Below are 20127 nucleotides of genomic sequence, written 5' to 3' on the forward strand. Positions count from 1 at the left end.
GTGCTCGCCGCTCGCAGGTGCGTGAAGGCACGAGTGTCAGGACAGTGAGTGGTTTTGAGATGAACGGGCTGGTTGGGAAAATGTGGTCACAACGCTACTGTACGGGTGCCGCGGTAGGGAGTAGGGTCTGTCAAACGGGGGACTAAGAGAATCAACGGGGTGGATGGGGACATTTAATCTCTTTCATCAGTTGACCATCTTAGGGCAATGTGTGTCCGCTTCCGTGTACCCGTGCCTGTAAAAGTACCTGCTTTTTGGGGGCTTGGAATTTGAGAAAGTGCTTATTGAAGGGGTTGCAGCTGGAAGGAGGGCTGTGGCTTGTCGGATCGACCTTGCTGCTTTACGGAGAGGGAAACGTGATGGTAAAAATGCGCTAGGACTTGAATCTCTCCGGGATTGCAATCCTGGAGCTTTAGTGAACTCTCAGTGAAGTCTCTCTTAAAAATACGGTCAGACCATAGTGGCAATTTTGCAATCTGAGGTGCCTTTTTTTTCTGTTTTTAAATTTTATTGGAACAAGTCATACTGCTCTTGAAGCTTTTTTTGTGAAATGAAATCGTAAAACACAGAGGCATGACCTCAACTACCCAAATGTTTGTTAACCTTCATAAGGTTAAGTGTCTGTACTCGAGCTCTCATTACAGAATAGTGGATTTTAAAAATAAATTATCTTTCCATACAATTTTTTAAATTAAGACTAGGTTAAAAACAACTTAAAAAAATACCATTTTTCATGGTCTCATATCTTACAAAGTCCTGCCTAACTAAATTGTCCAACTTTTAAAATCTTATTCTCCGCAGTATACATGAGAAGTTGACAAGAAAATGACAGAGGGTTTTTTGTGGTTTTGTTTTTATAGTCAAAGAGCTCAAATACTACTTAAAATGGGAAGTGTACTTTGTCCTGTATGAAACTGCTCTTGTGTCACCATTGTAATGTGTATTTGTCTGTCATCTGTGTCTGCCTGTCATCTCTCTGAAGTTCTACTGAAATGTATGGGGAAATTAAGACAGTGAAATATGATATAAACAGAAGTTTGGAATTGAGGCAATATGTTAGGGCATCCCAAGTTGGAGCCAAAAGAAGTGTATGTGCCACCTGCTATTCTGTATATTCCTCATAATTCCTGTCAAACAACTGGAAGTACTTCAGAGATTTTTGCAGAAATGTTCATGTTACACATCAGTTCAGTCAGAGTCGTTCACTTGCTTATCTGTAGATGGGTGCAGAAATGCAGGGGAAGTGTGTTTGGTGTGCTTGGTAAATGAAGGGGGTTTTCATTTGGTTGAGGTCATCATCCATGTGACAAGTACTGCAGCCCACACATTCATTCACGTACATTTTTATTTAAGTGTGAGTGGCAGGGCTCATCAGAATTGAGAAGGTGGAGTGCTTATAATATATAATGGTTGTATTTAGACATTATCATACATTCTGAGGGCGTAACATACCTATTACGAACTTTATACCAGTACTCACATCTTCAGTTATGACTAATTTTTTTTTTTTCCAAGAGCAGCATGATTTATGATCCTTGTAATATTTGGTTTTCTTCTTACTCTATTAATATGTAAATGCTAATATAATATTCACCCAGTTGGAAGGTTTTTTGCTGCCTTTGAGCAAAAACTTTGGACAATGTAAGATGTTACGTGTTATTACAGGGGTTCCTTATAATCTAGAGCTGAACTCAGAAGGAGACATACCGCATGGTAGGTACTTCGAATAACCTACCAGACCTTTGTAGTTATGACATACAATCTGTGGTGTTCTGTCTCCTGTGTGTAAGGGTGCTTTGAATCACAAACAGAGAAGAAAAGTTCTCCTTAGGTTTCTGTTGTGTATACACTGACTGATCTCCTTGGAGATAACATCTATCCTAGTAGAGGTGTGCTGTGCCAGTCTCACCACCTTAAGAACAGAACCTGAACTTTGGTACAGGATCCCACAGGTATGTCAGTAAAATGGCATTCCCATGTAGTTTCTAGAATCTTTTTTTACCCTAGGCTGAAGTGCCAAGAAGACTTCCTTGAGGTGCCAAATGTTACAGCCTTTGGGGCATGCAGAAAAGTATGCCCTTCCCCTTGACTGAATAAGGTATTCATGGTTGCTCAGTGTAAATGACTTCAATTTCTTTAAGCAGTTGTTTGCTGATGGAAAAGATGGGGTATATTCCACATGCAATTGGTGAACGGCTCTTTTTTTTAGTTAGGTATATGGTAGTAGTTACAACTGCGTACCTGAACGTGTACATCTTATTTTTTTGTAAAGTCTCAGTCAAAGCAATTCAATGTTTGCCAGGGAGTTTGAAGCACAGTTTTGGGTTCTGCACCCCCACCTCCTCCTCCCCCCCCCCACTGTAATAGAGAATAGGTATCTGGTAAATGGTTTGCTGTATGGTATTGCATCTGCATTTAAGCACCTGATGCTATCCTTGATTATCATACAGGCACAGAGAGTAGTGATCTCATCAGAGTAGAATCAGTTTTATGAGCCGTATGATGCAGGCAAACGTATGTGAACACCATTATTTCTCATTTGTGGGTTTTTTTTTTTTTCCCTCGAGTCTTGCATTGCTATTCGTCAAGGGACTGTGGAGTCTGCTCCATTCCTCTGTTTCCTACTGTAGTTACCTCTTTCCTGTCTTCAATACAGAACAGTTGGTCCTTGACTACTGAGAAATAAGCAGAAACTGGGGAATATCTCTACTTTCCCTCTGGTTTACAGTTGCTGTTGCCCAATCAGTATACCAGTGTCAGATGTTACAAATGTGTAGAGAAATGTAAGGGTGCATAGTAGATGTATGTAAATAAAATGGGGGAAAAAAAAAAAGTATAATTGAGAAGTAACACTGTAATTGGCCGAGACGTTTTGTTCCAGTTTAAGATGAACTAATACGCTGTGCAACTAGGAATTTAGTAAGAGCATAAATAAAACAATAACGTCTAATAATAACTATAAGCTTATGTAACTACATAGTAACATAGGTAGCACTTAAGTACCAAATTATGTTGGTTTACATGGATTTTAATTTTGACTTTTTCATACAAGAATAGTCTGTTTATTTCAGCCTGGGTTTAAGCTTTTTTTTCAGCGCAATAGTAATCGTGTTTAGGATGCAGGAGCCCAGCGTCCCAGTGGGCCATTGCTGTGATGCTTAGGTTTCAGCCTTTAGCTCCTTCCCGGCCTTCCCTGCTGCGGCCGGAGCCGCTGGGCAGCGCATCCCTGCGGTCCGAGCAGGGGAAGGCTCTCGCATCCAGGGAGGAGTGGGGAACTTCCCTAGAAACGCTTCAGAAAAGCGTTAAGGGGAATTAGACGTTTTGCGCTGAGCGTTCGGGAAACGTCTGCACCCGGCGGTGGCCGGAGCCTCCCCGTGCGCTGCAGCGAGAGAGGCAGCTGACATGGAGGCATTGCGTCTCGTCTGTCCAGTCCCATGGCGATTGGAGAAGTAATTCAGGGTGTTCTTATCTTAGTAACTGCTAGGGATTTTAGCAATATTTTAATATTATGCTGCAGGCATTTGTTTTGGACACGAAGCTGCCACTGTTCCACTAAGTGGATTGTTTGAGGTTGTGGACATTCATCATTTCACCGCTTGATGCTCATCGGGTAGAGACTGAGCTTTTTTCTCCCAGTCTTTTTTTTTTAACGTTCATTATCTTATACTACTTGAATTAGGACAGCCTTTTTTCAGAGCAGGCATTGTCATTTTAGTCACATGCCTGTTTTACATGAAAGATACAAAAGAAAAAAATACTTGGTACACTTGAGGATGAGCTGAATATGACTCATATGCTGGCTTCATTCTTCGGTCGGTGTAAGGCACACACTGGACCTATGGAAGTGACTTACTTTGTAAATGAGGTGTTAGGGTTAACGAACCAGTTCTAATAGCTCCAATATTAAATTTTCACCTAATGTAATTTATCAAAACTAAATTGTTTATAATTAAGGTGGACATGTAGTTTACAGCTGTTCTATACTGTAATGAAGTATTAGTTAAGCATTAATCAGAGGGACCTCTCTGTTATTTCTCTTTTTCTGTTGTTTTTTTTTTTTTTTTTATCCTTGCAACCACACCACTGAATAGCATGTTTTGAATAAACCTGGAAAGTTATCATCACCTGCTCTGTGTGGGGAGATGGGAGGTTACCCAGGAAGAGGGGGCTATGGAATAGCGAATAGGTAATTTGGTTGAGGGAAGCTCTTCCTTGCATGAGTAATTAATCAGTGCCTTTACGTGCTCATCCAAGCTGTAGCAGGAAAGCGCCCGTTAATCAAGCTGCTCTTTGGTTGTTTGTACTTTTTAAATGAGTGGAGGCAGATCTGGGAATCTGGAGTGGCCCCTGTGCTTTCCTCAAGAGGTAACTGCACATCAGCAGTAGGTGAAATAACGTCTTCAAATCATTTCAGAAGTGAGGTGCTGACACACAAGCAAGTGAATTTTAGAGGTGGTTCAGACTGTTGTTAGTAATTGCCTTTTACACTTTTGTTGCTTGCCTCATGCTTAATGTAGGAAATACGATGACCAGAAATGAAAAAAGTATTGTGAATTTTGAAAAAATGGTGTCTCTATAAGCAAAGTCAATTGCTTCTGTTTGTTGTTTCCAAGGTAGCCTTATGAGGTTGTCTCTGACAGGTTATTAAAAACAGGCGCTGCTCGTCAGGGCAGTGATCGTTCATGGGATGGCCTCTGATCCGTGAGTCTTTCTTCCTGGAGATGGGAAAAATGTTCATGACCTGAAGTAGAAGTAAGCGCAAGAATCTATTATGGTATTAATTTATGTGCATGGGGCATTTCAAGTGGACTAATGGTTTCTTCATTAGACAATCAGCTTTTGGGGAACCATCTTGCCTTCACTGGTAGACTTCAAATCTTGAATTTGCTTCCTTTTTCTTTCTCTCTTCTTTGTTAACTTTGAATTTCTAAGCTAGAAAAATGTAATTTTAAATAGATCGCAGCAGTTATGCAACACTGTAATTTTCAGCCACTTGGAGTATGCCACATCCTTAAAATCAAATATTAATGAATTCTGTAATAAACTATGCTACCACTTATGAGCCTCTACTAGCTGGAAATAACTTGGTGCTGTGCAAAATGTTCAGTCTCGATAGACGTCCTGAATATCAAAAATATCTTAAATCCAGGGGAGTGGGAGCAGGAGAAGCAGGTCCCTCGGGTACAGAAATAATCTTAGTTTGATCACAGGAGGACAGCGGGGCATTTTGAAGCTCCTAAAATGCTCTCTGTCTGAGAGAGGGCTTTGTGCTTCAGCCCCGTCTAGCAGAAGAGCTGGTATTTCAGCGTGGCCTTGGCCTGCTGGCTTCTCCCCAGAATTCAGAGCTATATTCCTATGTTCTGGCCCCAAAATACTGTGCCAGATATTGAAGCCTGCACTCAGGCAGACTCTCAGGGAGTCAAGAGGTACTATGTTTTTACATCCATAGATTAAAACAGGATGACTTTCTAGAATTAAACTTTAGGAAGGCTTGTGAGGGTCATGAGTTGTGCTATGATACCTCAGCACTAGATCAGGTCTTTTAAATACCGTATACTCTCAAAACCCTTCAAGACCTGGCCCTCTGCTTGGTCCTCAGGCAGAATAACTTGACGTGGAAGAGGTTCTGTGTACATTGTCTCTGTCCATCCCACAGCCTTCAGCTTCACCATCGTTTTCATAATGGGAAACGCTACTGGTGCCAGCCCCACTGAAATTGTGCGGCTGGGGTACCGGGACCGAGCATCCTGAAGGGTGGGCGAGAGTGACAGAATAAACCTCACTCCTGCTAGGCAGACATAGCTTTCACGTAGCGTTACCAGCTCTTCCTTTCCATCCTGCCAGACTTATCTGCAACCCTAATTAGAGGGGAGAATGCCTGTCAAAATAACTTGTGACTTCTCCCACCCTTGTTGTTCAGTAATAAATACAGAACATGTTTAGACTCCAGATGCTGTTCTGAAAAAAATGTTAAAGAATATACAGTTTTTAACCAGGAAAAACGCAGCATTTGGTATTTGAGGGGTTTTTCCCCTGTGCTACAGAGAAGGCAGCACCTTGAAGGAACTGTCTTGTGCAAGGTTGATTTTTTTTTTTAATCGCTTTCAATGTGCTTTTATCATCATGACAGAAGTTCTTAGTGACTCATACCATAAAAGCAGCAATGTGTTAATGAGGCATTTACCTTCAAATGCTTGAAATGCCATCTTGAGTGGTTTTAGGTTGTGTCATTTAAGTTGTGATAACTGCATTGTACTTCAACAATTATCTGTATTTAAATTCTGACTCTGACTTTTTGAACCTGTGTTTTAGAATCCATCAGCCCCTAAATACATGATACCTATTTGAAGGCTGTAATTCCGGGCCCTCATTCTTGAAAAATGTTGTTCTAAGAGAATTTAATCAAATAATTTAACCTGTAGGGCTGGAATTCTGCCTTCCGTCATTAAGTTGGGGCCTTTTGACAATGGTGATACTTGTTTCCAAGTTCTGTAAATTCTCGAACTCTCGGAACATATTGCCATGCCTTCGTGGTCAAAACAGTCATTAGTACTACAGATAGAGTTTTGGCCCTCAAGGTAAAGCAAAGAAACAGTAATGCTTTTGTAGTTTTACTGTGGTGGTAACGCAGAGCCCTAGGAGAGCCTCCAGCATTTAAAAAAAGAAGGCACAGTAGGCAGATGTACTCAATACAACCAGCAAAGCAAGAAGGGCCACCATACTGTGTCACAGCGTGCCCTCAAAATAGAGGCCAACGTGGAGTTGGACTGAGCAGTCGGTTTAATTAAAGAGCAGTGGAAATAACAAGAACACACCGTTAGGCCATCGGAACACCTGCACAGGAGTGCCCTAAATCGTCACAACTTCCCCGAACCCTGTTGGCAGCGGCGCTTCTCCCCGGCTCTCGCTGTCCCGTCGCTCTCCTGATGGCACGCTTGTGTAAGAACAGTCTGTCAGTGACTCATTTTGTTTGCCAGATGATGGTCCTGCAGGTGCCCAGGGGCGGCGTTTTGCCCCTTGCTCGCCCATTACCCTGCCAGCCTTCCACCCTGTGCCGCCGTTCGTTCAGGAGAGGAGCGTTAACGTGCCGTCCCCCGTTGCGTGCGTTGAACGAAAGTCGCGTTGCCTGTGCAAAACTCCTTTCCCTAGACGCGCGCGCGCGCCGCAGCAATCTCCACTTTCGAACTGGCTTTCCTGCGCTGCCTTCCTGCCGACGGCTGCTTCGCTATTACCTGTGGGGCTGTTGCAGGTGACATGTGCTACGGCACTTGCTAGATTTTTGGCTACATCAGGCGCTGTACTGGCAAAACCCATCTTTTCCACACGTGGTGAGGTGGTTATTTCTTTTGAAAGGCATCTTGCAACAGCCTGTGTGCTGTGGTGCTGTCAGAAACATATGCCTCATAATAAGGATTTGTGCGCTGTATATAAGTCAGCCCTGACAATCCCAGACCGCGTGTGTGCTCTGCTAATACAGTGACTAAGCCTTCAGAACCGTAACGTTCAAAGCTCACGCCTATCTCTTTCCATTTGTCCTTTTGGTGTGGTATCTGTGTTTCCTGTTTCTTAGCCAGTTATTTCAGAGCTAATTAACTTATTTTAAATGAGTGCAGATTTTTTCTCCCCAGTATTTGATTTCTTATATCCCATGTAAATAGAGGTCTATGAAACTCTATTAGTTTGCTTCTAAACATGGCACATACAAGGAGATGCCCTGTGGCTTCTTTAGTCCATGTATCCTGATAGCTATCACCACTCTGCAGTATGTTTTTAAAATCTGTAATTTGATTAAGTAATGAATACCTGGTTAAGATACTTAGAGTTCGGGTGGCTTTTTTTTTTTTCATTACTACTTACAATGGTTGACTCTAAACCAAAGCATTAAATGAACACAAAATGGGGAATTCTCCTTAAAGAGTCCATGTAAAAAACATGCCTGAGGGATGAACTCTTGTTTTCTGTCATACTGAGATAAACTGAGAGGAACTCTGTTGAAGTGAGTGGAAGTAGCTCGCATTAAAATCATCATGATAGTAGAAAAAAAAAAAATCTTACAATGGATGTTGCTATCAAAATCTTAACTTTTTTTTTTTCCTTTCTGTCACACAGAAATGTTTTGTTGCTTATTCCAGCTTTATCATTTCCAAAATACAAGCTTTGTTGTAAGGAATGAGACCAGAAAAGTGTCTTTTGTTGGGGCCTTACTTAAATAAGGACTGCAGATGGCTTTTAAGCAACTATAAAATGAGAATAGTAAATGATAAGGGCCAACTTGTGAGAAGAAGAAAAAAAAAAAAGGCAGACACAAAAAACATCTGAAAGGGATAGTGGTGGAGCTTTGTTCAGCTATAGATTTGTTACTGTATACCTGACTTAGTGTTTCACAAAATGGCAGCATGGTTGAGGTTGGAAGGGATCTCTGGAGGTCAACTTGTCCGACCTTCCCTGCTCAAGCAGGGCCACCTAAAGCTGTTAGCTCAGGACTGTGTCCGGATGGCTTTTGTGTGTCTGCAAGGATGGAGACTACACAACCTCCCTGGGCAACCTGTGCCGGTGCTCAGTCACCCTCACAGTGAGAGTATTGCAGGCACAATAAGAAATAAGAAACTTGACCCGTATCTTGACGTGACTGTCACAATGATCTCCCAACACAAAAAGGAGGCTGAAAGAGTCGAAATTATCATTGGCTGCATGGGAAGGAGCACAGCCCCTAGAAATGGGAAAGCAGTACTGCCCTGAGATTTTGCTTGAATATTCTCCCCCAAGTCTGGACCCAGTGGTGCAGTGAAGTATACAGAAGTGCTCTTAACCAGGGAAGAACCCTAGATAGATTTAATGATGCCTGTGTCTAGCAATTGGATAAGTTTGTTGGACTAGATGACCTTTAAAGGTCCCTTCCAACCCGAAGATTCTATGATAAGCTGATCACTCACCAAAGAGTTATTTCATAATCCATCTTCTCCCTCTTTCCACTGTGAAAGAAAAGGGATTAGGAAAAGGTTTCCAAAGATTTTGAGTGATGCAAGCAGACTTAGCAAAAGTTCATACATGTTCAGAGAGTTTCAGGAAGCTTTTCACGGCGAAAGGTTTGGGTGCTGCAGGGAATCTACCGAAGTTGATTCCCTGTGGTTATCCTGCTGGCAGCTACCTGAACGGTGCTACCTTGCTGGGCAGGATGGAGAAGAGAGGCTGTCTTGGCTGCTGAAAGGGCCTAGGCTTTCTGGCAGATCTGGGGGTGGGAAAGGGGCTGTGCAGCAGCCTAAGGATGTGCAGTAAAAGAGCACTGCCGTGCCCTGAGAGCCGATTTCTCTGTAACGGATTCGTAGCAACCTGATGAAAAGCCTTACTGGGAAGGAAGAAACGGGCTGTGTGTCTTGTTCTGAAACACGTTGCCGGAAAGATGAATAACTGAGCTACCTGACAGCTTCTTTTGGAAATACTAAATGAGTTCATATGCGACTGTGTTTTGCTGAAGTTGCATTTTTAGGGCACAGATGTTTTGCTTCCACCTGTACTGTCAAGCAATAAAAAGTTGGATGATCAAAAGGTTATATTAAAACAAACAAACAAACCCCTCAAAACCCAAGCACTTTACATTTATCTAGCCTGTGTGATCCCCCCTCCTTGTGTGTTGGTTTCTGAGTCTTTAAGGTATAATTGGGTCATCTTCCTGGCTTTCTCAATACAGTCCCTAAATTGCAGAAATCCTATTGACTTAAAGGGAATTGGTATTTCCTCCTTAAGCTTTTTTGGCGTAGTGAGATTTGAGGTTCTAAAGGGATCCACTCATTCCAGATATGGGAGCTAAATGAAATACTGAATATCTTACAGGCGGGCAGCACTCTTTGTAAGCATACATTTGTCTGTCTGTTTTCTTGCACATGGTTGTTAGCATGTAGATGGGTGTAGTGTGTGGCCAGGGTCAACTCACCAATATAGGATAGGTATTGTATGTTGTTTTGTTTGGGTTCATTTGCAGAAGATCCCTAAATGGAGTACCAGAGTCAGTGAGAAGGTCCTTAGAAGTACTCAGTGTCTCTTCAAAAAGGATATGCAAGCCCCATTTTTACCACTTTGTATTATACTGAGATGTGGTTAGTGTCTGAAGGTGTAAATTAGGTAACCAGTGTGGTGATAGTGAGTAAGTTCCTGAGTTTACATGGGTTTGTGACAGTAATTGTAAACTATGCTTTGACTAGAGTAAGATCTTAATTTATGCCAGTACTGAAAATAAGCTGGATAAATTCACTCCCTTAGGTGCATGAACACAGTTTGTGTGTTGTGTAGACTCCAATACTGATAGCATCAGGGCTAAAAAAGCTTAAATTGTTATTAATATAGGACTTGCATGAGGTGAATTGACTGGATCTGATGTATGACTGTAATTATATATTGTATTAGTATATTGAAAGTATACTGTGTCTTACTAAAAATTGCATATTATTTTCTTCCATTTTCAAGCAGTTAGTTTGCCTGCAAACTCATAAACTAATGCAACAGATTTCCCCAGAATAACCACAGCATATCTGCTTCATTTTAGCAAATGCATTATACGGTTACAGGGGACTTCAAAGCTGTGAATGTGGAACTTGCACTGACTTTCATCAGAGAACCAGACCTAAGTCTTTGCAGAGTCAACCTCTTCTCCTCCCAAATGATCAGAGCGTTTGGCTCCACTTACTGGGTTTAAACTTTGTTTGCTATCTGTATCCTAATAATAATATATTTTTGCAATAGTTGTTAGGAAAGAAAAGGCAGTAAACAGTCTTGAAGGAAAAAAACCCACAACCCTATACGTAAATGTTGCTGGACTCTGATACCTTCTTTAAAATAGTTCTTAGTTTCCATTTCTCTCAACTGAATGTCCTTTTCTGACCTTGAACATTTGAGCACTTACTGAGTGTTGGCATGCCTGGAGATACTTGCTGCTGTGGTATCCTATTTCTCACTTGACAGTCTTCCCTCAGCCTTTACATCCTTATTAACTGAGCTGGTTGTGCTGTTTGCAATCTAACTGGTGACAGTGACCTGGAGTTGCAGGGACAAACTGGGAGGGAAGGGCCTTCTCATGGCATTCATAGTGCTGCGCTGCCCCGTGATGCTCTGCATGTTCACCCAGGCAAACTTCCGTTCACAGCGGTGGAGGTTAATCATCTACTGGACCTGTAGATTAGTTTTATTAACAGGCACGTACTGGATCATTAGTTCAGGTTCGTGGCTTGATCTTAACACTTCTCCTATTCTCTTCTGACAAGTGCAAACATTTTATAAATAGTAAATGAAGTGAAAATGGGATTCAAAAATGAAAATAATGCTATGAAGTATGAAAATCAGATTGTTGTTTACCTAAGTTGGTAGTTGGAGGAGAAGTTTTCCCAAATTGCTTTTTGAAGCTTTTTTTTCCCCTCTAATTTTTTATTACTTTTTTCCCCTCTGCATTTTAAAATCGTAGTTATTTATTATGCTCGGTATAGAGTTTATTAGGTGCGCAGCAGTTAGTTTACAACTATCAATTTTACACTTGATAGAACAATTGCAGAAGCTCACTTTGCGTGTTAGGATGCAAAACAAGAAAACTAACGTTCCTCAGTTGGTCTTGTCAAAGCAGACTATGTGAGGGAATGAGTCTTCCTTTCCGGCTGTGCAGGCACCATGCTCATTAATGGGAGCAAAGGCAGAACAACCCACCTGGCAATCCATTAATGGGCCTTTGTAGCCTTTCTGTTTATGAGCAAACATGGCTAATGACCCATTAGGCTAGCAGACTCTGCAGAGAGCCATGCCCCTTTGGGCTTGCCAAAAAGACGGCTAGTTACGCCATCCAGCCTGCTCATTTTCATCTGTTGGGCACTGTATCTGTTCGTGCTAGCACTTACAGCTGACGGAAAACGGTATCTTGAGTTCTCAAAAGCTGTGGGAATCGGGCCAGTGCGTTTTGTTGCTTTGTCACAAACCTGCAAATTGTAGGCAGAAGTGGGAGTCCTTAAAATTCGTACAGAAAGTGAGTCAGGAGGGCTGCTGTCTCTTAATATTGGATTTCTAACAGTTCAGTATAAATGTTTCCTGCGCATGTGACAATGAATTGTAATGGACTGTAATTATATGGCATGAATATGTGCTGTATTTTGATTGGAGATCCATTGCTAATGAGTTCAGTGCAACTCTGAACGCTGTAACAAAAAAAATGGTGGCTGATTTACACATCTGGCTTGAATTTCCATTCTGCAATAAGATGCAGCTGAGGTTTTTATTTTAAAGCTTGTAGAGGGCTTTTGTGTACGAAGTCGCTGACTTCTGTAAATTCTACCTTTTGATTTCTTCACAATCGATCCGTTAATGTCAGTGGAAGCTTCGTGCCTCGTTCATGGGGGTGTCTAGACATGAGCATCTCCTACCAGTAGCGATGTTAGCGGCTCCTTCGGCGCGGAGTGCCAGGTTTGTGTTCCCCGCTAGAAACCTCACGGCGTGGCACGGCGTTATTATTGCTTTTAAAAACCAGCTCGTGCGTTGGCGGGGCCTTAGTTGGGCGACAGCCACGTATGAATCCCGGCTCCGTTCTCGAGGCCGCTGGTCACCCTGCGGCAACTGGTGGGGCTTAAAAACGTTACAGGTTTGGGTCTGGGAGCGGCGTGGGCTGGGGTGTTATTTATTGACAGCTACGAGGCATTGGCAGGGACCAGCTTGGTGACATGAGATGCTTCTTAAAATTTGCTTTTTGTGGAAGGTGAGGTGATGTGAGGGGCTGCTTTTCGTGCAAGGTGGGAACGTGGAACAGCATCCTCCCAGCTTACAAACCTGAAAATGTTGAGCTTTTAACCAGTGGGGTTTGGCTTTTAAAAAAAAAAAAATTGTCTGGATGGGTTTAAATCGGTGAACTAGTTGACACTCTATGATTGTTACGGATTATTTTCCCCACTTAATGGTGATGAGATAATATCTTGTTTAAGCAAAACACCACCAGTCCCTCCCATTACCAGTTTTGTTTATTAGGAGTGAGGAAACTCTTGTTGTTTTTTTCCTTAAGATTTCTGTCACTTTTGCCTTACCCTTGGAGGTGGATAGGCTTCACCAAGCGGCAGTGTTGCCGGAGGTCACAGCTACTGAAGGAAACAAATTAAGATACAGTATGTTAATTTGTTTTCCCTGTCCTTCAGTCACAGTGAGGAGAGTCTAAATATTTCAGTGACTGAGATTTTGGGTTCCCGCTCCTTGCTAGACAACAACAACAACAACAAAAGCTATTTATAGCAATAACAGTTCGCAGCGATACAGCAGCCTCAGACAGCTATAGGCAGCGTCTCACCATGACCACGAGTGTTAACTGCTTTTGCACTGAATGCCTCTGTGAAAACAAAGAGCACTGAGAAATAAAGATCAAAGCAAAACCCAAAGAAAGATTTTTTTATTGCTATGTTTTACTTTGCTGGCAGACCAGAGCAAAGGTTTTCTGAACATTTAAAAGATGAAAAAGGTGAAGAATCCCAGAAGCGATTTATCTTGAAGCGAGATAACTCTAGTATTGATAAAGAAGACAATCAGGTTGGTTCTCGGTTCGAGAGTTGCTGAAATTTGTTCTGTTTTTGAAGGTGGGCTGACTGATGTTATTGTTGTTCTTTTGTTGTTGCTCTCCTCCCCTCCTGCCCCCTCCCCGCCTCCTCCGGCGTACGTACCACCGCGGGTCGCATTGAGCCCCGGCGTGGCCGCTTCAGCCGTGGCAGTGTGTGGGGTTGCATGGGTGGTTTGCTTGGCGCAGGACTTGCTGCATGACCACGGGAGGGGGAATGCCGGCGGCGCCGGGCTGCGTGGACGGCTGTGTCAGTCGCATTTCTCAATGTCTCGCCTGTAGCGGTTGTTCTGCTCCCTACAGCTTTCTCCTTCTGTTATACCCAGTTAGAGTTGGATTTCAGTATGGGCTGATGATAAACTGCTGTAGCCCAAAAAGGAAAGAGGGGAAAAAAAAAAAAAAATTAAAAAACCACAAATGCCCTAAACAAACATGTGATGGTGAGGCCAGGTTGAATTTTTTTTTTTAAAAAAACATCCTAAATTAAGTTTTGACCAAAAAAAAAAATCAGTTTTGTGTTTTAGTTCCCTTCCTTCTCCTATGCCCTCACCACCTTTTACTGTCTGTGTAACTTGCTTGTTGTGCATGTACTGTGGCAGACGTTCCCCCTCTGTGTTGCCTGTGCCATAACACTGCCTTACCTTAGGTGAGCCCGATGAGTAGGGGAGCGCCAGGGAAATGTGTGTGTTTTGTGCTGCCTTTAAAAGCGGGTATTGTGCTGTTTCAATCCAGTGCAAGTTGTGTATGTGGAACAAATCAACAACAAAAAAATTCAAAAAGGGTTCTGATGTGAATTGCTTGTATGAGAAAGTTCTCACAGGTAAGAAGAAAGCATATACTTTCTTTGCCTAGGTTATATTTGTGGAGGGACCTGCCAGTGAGTCTCTCATTGACACTCTCCTTCATGTTTTCAGTAAAAGACTGATTTTTTTTTTTCCGTTCTTTTTTTTTTTTTCTCTTTTTTTCCCTTTTTTCGTTGACTTTCAATTGTACATATAACAGCCTTGCCAGTTATGCTGCATCTGAGTTGGCTTCGAAAGCAAAACCCAAGCATTTTCAGGGTGTGATGAATATGGGCATCAGCCAAAGGAAAGCAGCATGACCCATCTCACCAGGTGCCTGGGGTGCAGGGAGAGAAGGGGCAGTGCTTGAAACCCAATGGCCAATGAAGCGTTTCTTGCTGGGGGTTCTCTTCTCCTCTCATCCCTTCCGCGGCACAGCCATTTCCTGCACTGTGGTTTACCGGAAGGCACAAATGGCCATTCTTTTCCCAGCGAAACTGAAGTCCAGGGTTCCTTTATGGTGTGGAAATGGTTAAAACTGTCATCCTGAATTTTTGGGACTTCTCATACACATAGACTTTGGTGGGTTTCTTCTAGGGTTTGCAGCTTAGCTCTCACCACCTAGTCTCCCTCTTTTCTTCCTCGATTTCGTAGGTAGCGCGGTGCTGCCTGCCCTCCTGCTGCTTGCAGACGGTAGGAGAGTGGAGAAATCTTAGTAGCTGAGGGCAATGGCACTTAGGCTTGGGGTGAGAACACCCGATTTTAGGACGGTGACTCCACAAAAGCCATGCAGAAAGCCTTGTTTTGGCCACTCGCTCTACAAACCCGCGGTGGATGTTTGTACAGAAATCCTTGGGCGCCCCGCTTTGCGGGGCGCTTTGTGAAGGAACGACAGCTATCGTTTTCATGCTTCATTTGTTTAAGTGAACATTTATTATTCTCAGATGACAGTTACTTAATGGCAGTTTTTAACAGCTCAACTTATATAACCCTCCTGGTTTTCTTTCTGCTCAGCAAAACAGAATTCTTCCATTTAGAGATGACAGACGAAGTAAATCAATTGAAGAGAGAGAAGAGGAGTATCAGAGAGTGAGGGAGAGAATATTTGCACAAGATGTGAGTAGTTGTTTTAATTGCCTCTTTAGTGCCATACCTTTGCCGGTAGTCAGATAGTCTTGTCCCCCTCCGAAACGAGCACTGCAGCTGGACTTGCCCAGTGGATCTGGAGGTGACAGGAAAGGGCAATTGGCGCAGAGGGTCCGAGAGGAGCTCGAGAGGTGCGGAGGTTGGCTTCTGGAGAAGGAGGTGATGAGAGTTGCAGGGAGAACGGTAGAGGAGCGATCAGGCCCAGCATGTTGTCTGAGGAGTGCTTATCCCGTTTCTTTGAATGTTCGTGTTTGTGTGGTCTAGGTTTCCTTCTTTCTTCCTCTCTCTTTTGCCAACCAAAGAGCAGTGATTTTTTTTTTTTTAAATGGACACTCTCAATAATTTCAAATAGCTGTGTTATTTCATATTTCTTTCGAGCTGGATCAAATTTTGTAAGCGTCCTTCTGCAGAGCATCCTCGTAGTTTTGTTTCTTTGGACCAGTGCTCTGGCACTAACACGCTTAAGAACAAAAAAAAGCCAGAGGGTAAACATGGAGTTGCCCAGGTATTTTGAAATGACCGATTAAAGAACTGTATTTCTGCCGTCAGAAAGAGTCGGTCATATTGTGGATGATTTTATCCTGAAAGGAATAAAACGAAATAGGCAGTATAATTCCTGCCTTTATCAAAAAAATCAGAACTTGCAGAACTTGCGCAACAAGCTATGATGCTAGAGAAAAACATTTAAATATGAAACATCCGTGAGCAATACCTCATGTTCCTGAAAAAGGAAGAAAATCATAATTTGCTGTAATACTCTAATGACGGGGTTGTAAAAGGAAGAAAAGAAAAAAAGTCAACATTTTATTGTTTTCTCTCACATCTCAGCGGGAGCTCTGCCATTTAGAGGAATATAGGAATAAACCCAATTAAAACTATTACTGAAAATGCGATTTGGCAGTGTCCTTTTAAATTAAAGCTGTTCATATGTTGCAGGGCTAATATTATTATTTTAGATTTACTTTTATTCTGTTCTGGTTCTGGAGTTGCACACATCCAAGTTATTTTTCTTCAGCTGAATACATTGTATAGTTTTAAGGTGTGTGTTGTCTCATTTATGATAAGTAATCTTGCTTTTTAATAAGTAGCTTGCCGCATCTAAATGTTATTAGCCTGGCTTTTTCTTTCTTGACTGAGACAATTCCAGGAAAAGCAGAGGCCCTTCAGTTTATGTTTTGCTTTCTGCATGTGGGTCTGATGTAAATACTGTCCCAGTATATATGGTAGGATTACAGAGTCGTTCAAGAGCTGCAAAAGCCTCTTTGCAACCTGTTTCCTATATTCAGGTTGCTGTTTCTGGCTTATTACGAAGGAGTTTGTGTAAGACCAAAAAACCTTTGGGTTTTGAAGCAGACTTCAAATGAGGCAAAATGTTGTTTAAAAATACCATATAGAAAGCTGTTGCCAAAGTAATGCAGTTTGTATCACAAGCAGCAGCTAGGAATGCCAGGCTGGGAAACAGAGGTGGCTGGAAGAGTGTGCTGAGACTCACTCCACAACGTGCTGCTGGTTTTTTCTTTAGATACTTGTATTTTAAAGACAGGCAAGCGGTGAGCATTTTAATTGCCCGCAGCAGGAGGTGGTTGTGGTCCGTTGGGTTAGCATCTCCGAGTGGCAAGGCCTAAGCAATGGTGTGGTTTGTGGCAGGCATTTGAAATGGGTCGGGAGTGAGCAGTCTTAAAGACGAGCAACGTTAGGTATCTCTCCCTCTCTCTCTCGTATCCGCTCATTTGCTCTCTCTCCCTGCTATTGCGGGTGTTAGTGAGCATCGTAGCGCAGTGAATTTCAGCAAGCTGTACTAACTCTGTTAACAGGAATATGTGTCTTAGCTGAGCTTTTTTGAGTGGAGCGCTTCTCAACAGATACAAGGTGTTTTGGGGATGATGTCAGTGCCTGTGGTGGTGGACAACGTCATTTTTTTCAATTTTAGGAAAGAGCAATGGCTTCCTATTATAGGTAGACACTTACTGCATGTAAGACCTTATAGTTTTAAAATCCTTTGCAATCATTATTTCATCCAGTTCTCCCCAGGTTTCTCTGAGGTAGGTACCTAAGCCTTGTCATCCTGCAAATTATAGATGTAGAGAGACAGACAGGGAAGGATTAATCATATGGTATTTTTAATATCTCTATACTGGTTACACTGCTGTAGTCAAGCTTTGTCAGTGCCTTGCTTTTATGAACCTTAGCAAATGGATTATAAATACTTTACTTCTAAAGTATGCATGAAGTGAGCTTGCATGAGAAGTCTCCAAAGGGCAGCCATGAAGGTCAAGAGTACTGCCATAACTTGTTGCACCTAGCACCCCTCTCTAAACATGTTTGAGGTCCCAAAACTCTTTGCATAACGTATCAGCCCAAAAGTCAGAACTCTGAAGAAAATTTAGGAGGAAAACGCAGTCTGGTTACAGGGGCAAAAAATGCCGTGCATGTTTCAAATGCTGTGAAAGATGTCTTAACCTGGACCCAACATGCCAGCCAACAGAAAGTTTGCTTGCCCTTCCTTTCATTTTGCAGCACTCTAGTGTGCCAGATATCTTAATTTCCAAGTGAGAAAGTTTTAACAAAATAAATATGTTCATGAATAATGCCACCATTATGATAGTCCTGATGATTAATCTGATATTAGTCAGTTTAAATTATACTTTCTGGCAAGTTTTCAATCTGTTGTGTTGGCTATCATAAATTTTGACAAGGGGAGCTGGAGGTTTTAATGACTCCTGTCGTGTAGAGTCACGGCAAGTGGCGGGGATTGAGAAGCATATTAATGTGATATCTTAATAAAAGGATTAGCGAAGAAATAAATAGTTAATAAATGTGATCATTCCAGATCACTAAAGTAAAAACTGCAAAATACACCTCAAACTGTTCTGACTGCTAACAGTAAAACAGCGCTGCATGAGCTCCGTTATCCTCAAAGCTGTTTTTAAGGTTATTTTTTAATTCCAAAGCCTACAACATTCCTTTCTAAAACAATGTTTTTGTTGGAAACTTAGTTTTACAGCAATTTGTGAATTTTACGAACAAGTGCACTGGAGCAGATGACCTGGAGTATCTGGGTCTTGCAAAGAAGTTGTTTCTTTTCCGAACTGCTTTAATTCTTTTAGCAGGTTGAAAAGCAATTGTCCAAGAAAGATGAAGAACAATTTAAAAGAATAAAAAAAAAGTATAAGTTGTTTTTTCCCTGTGCGTTAATTTAAATTGTAGATTTAACGGAGAATCACAAATGCGTGCATAAATGGTATGCTACTTTTGGCTTTTAAGCATGCAGAAAATTGATTCTAAAGACTAGCAATCAAATTACATAGGGGAAACTTCATTCTTCAAGGTTAATGCAATGTATAACCTCATGAACCAGAATCACAGAAGGACCATCCATTGTTCATAAATGTGTTCTCTAGTAATCATTGTGTAGTCACTGAAAAATGTAGATGTTTTATTACTTACACAAATTGCCCATGGTACACATGGAACTTATTAAAGGAAATACATGTGCTTTTTATTTTTTGTTGTTAATTGTAATGGCTATTTTTGACTAAGGAGTGTATTCTGAAGAGCCAGATGCTTTAGATAAAATAAATCATGACGACTCTACTTAAGAAGACACTGAGGACCTTTATCACTGACTAGAGTACGAAAGAAATATTTGAAAAGGTGTCTTTAGTCGATCCTATCCTTCTAGTAGGAAAAGACTAGGAAGAAGAGGGTTTAAAATTAGTAAAAACAAAACAAAGATATGCCTCGTGTTGACTAACCATAAACCCATAGGTACTAAAACTCCCATCTGCTGTACTGAGCCTTTGTTTGTGGCTGCAGATCAAGCAAGAAGCATTAGTTGGAAGCCTGAGATCTATCATGTCTTGTTAACGGACGTGAAAAAGATTACCTGATGCTATCCACTGCAGGATATTGCTGCATGTTAATAGTTATCTATGTTGGCTAATGTAATTAAAAACAAGAGCATGAACCCCCAGTATACCTAGCACACTGACAGACCTGATGCACGTTTTCCAGTTGAGACTTTAAAAGGTTCTGGGAAATTGGAAGAGTGAAATGGTAATTTCATAAATGACAGTTAGTTGTACAGAGCACCCTAATGGAAATCTTGCATGCGGAGGTCTCCGAGGAGGTGAATTTGTAGGTAATCTTGCATAACTTTACTCCTTTTGTAGGTGTGTTGTCAGTGTCTTTGAGTATACAAGAGCCAAGTGTTTTAAGAATGTTTTTGATGGCAGCTGTGCTGTGCACTTGAGCTTTTCCTGCTTTAAATTGAGCATTATTGATGCTATAGATCAGGAAAGCGAGTCCTGACCTTGTAGTAGCTAAATTGCTATCCAGAGCTGCTTAGCAATTTGATTTTTAACAGCAAGAATAACACTGTAATAAAGAAGTGCCTGTCTTCTCTGCTTCTCAGGCTCATACCTGTACTGAAAAATGATTTCCGGGGATTGTGTGGCCCTGTGCCAGCATCATCAGCCAGGAAGACAAATGTACTTATTGCAGACTCTGTCTTTAAGCCTATAACGCAGTTGATAGTGGTTCCTATCAAGAAACCGAAAAGGGAGCAGACCTCTCCACTTGCTTGATAGAATAAACACCTGGGATTTAAATTTTGCTTTATCACACACAGAATCA

At 41.8% G+C, this 20127-nt stretch overlaps 1 protein-coding gene across 1 annotated transcript in view; it reads left to right on the forward strand.

Annotated features, from left to right (window-relative positions):
* The window catches only part of LOC104620228 (cAMP-regulated phosphoprotein 21-like), a gene marked incomplete at its 3' end in the record, with an annotated part of 30643 nt that extends 15136 nt beyond the window's left edge, over positions 1-15507 (forward strand). Inside the window, exons 11-12 of the mRNA XM_010286383.1 lie at positions 13431-13539; positions 15361-15507. Coding sequence (XP_010284685.1) covers positions 13431-13539; positions 15361-15507 — 256 coding nt within the window. The remainder of the gene's footprint in view (positions 1-13430; positions 13540-15360) is intronic.
* Positions 15508-20127: the final 4620 nt, after the last annotated feature.

Source organism: Phaethon lepturus, unplaced genomic scaffold, assembly GCF_000687285.1.
Source record: "Phaethon lepturus isolate BGI_N335 unplaced genomic scaffold, ASM68728v1 scaffold15744, whole genome shotgun sequence".
Lineage (NCBI taxonomy): Eukaryota > Metazoa > Chordata > Aves > Phaethontiformes > Phaethontidae > Phaethon > Phaethon lepturus.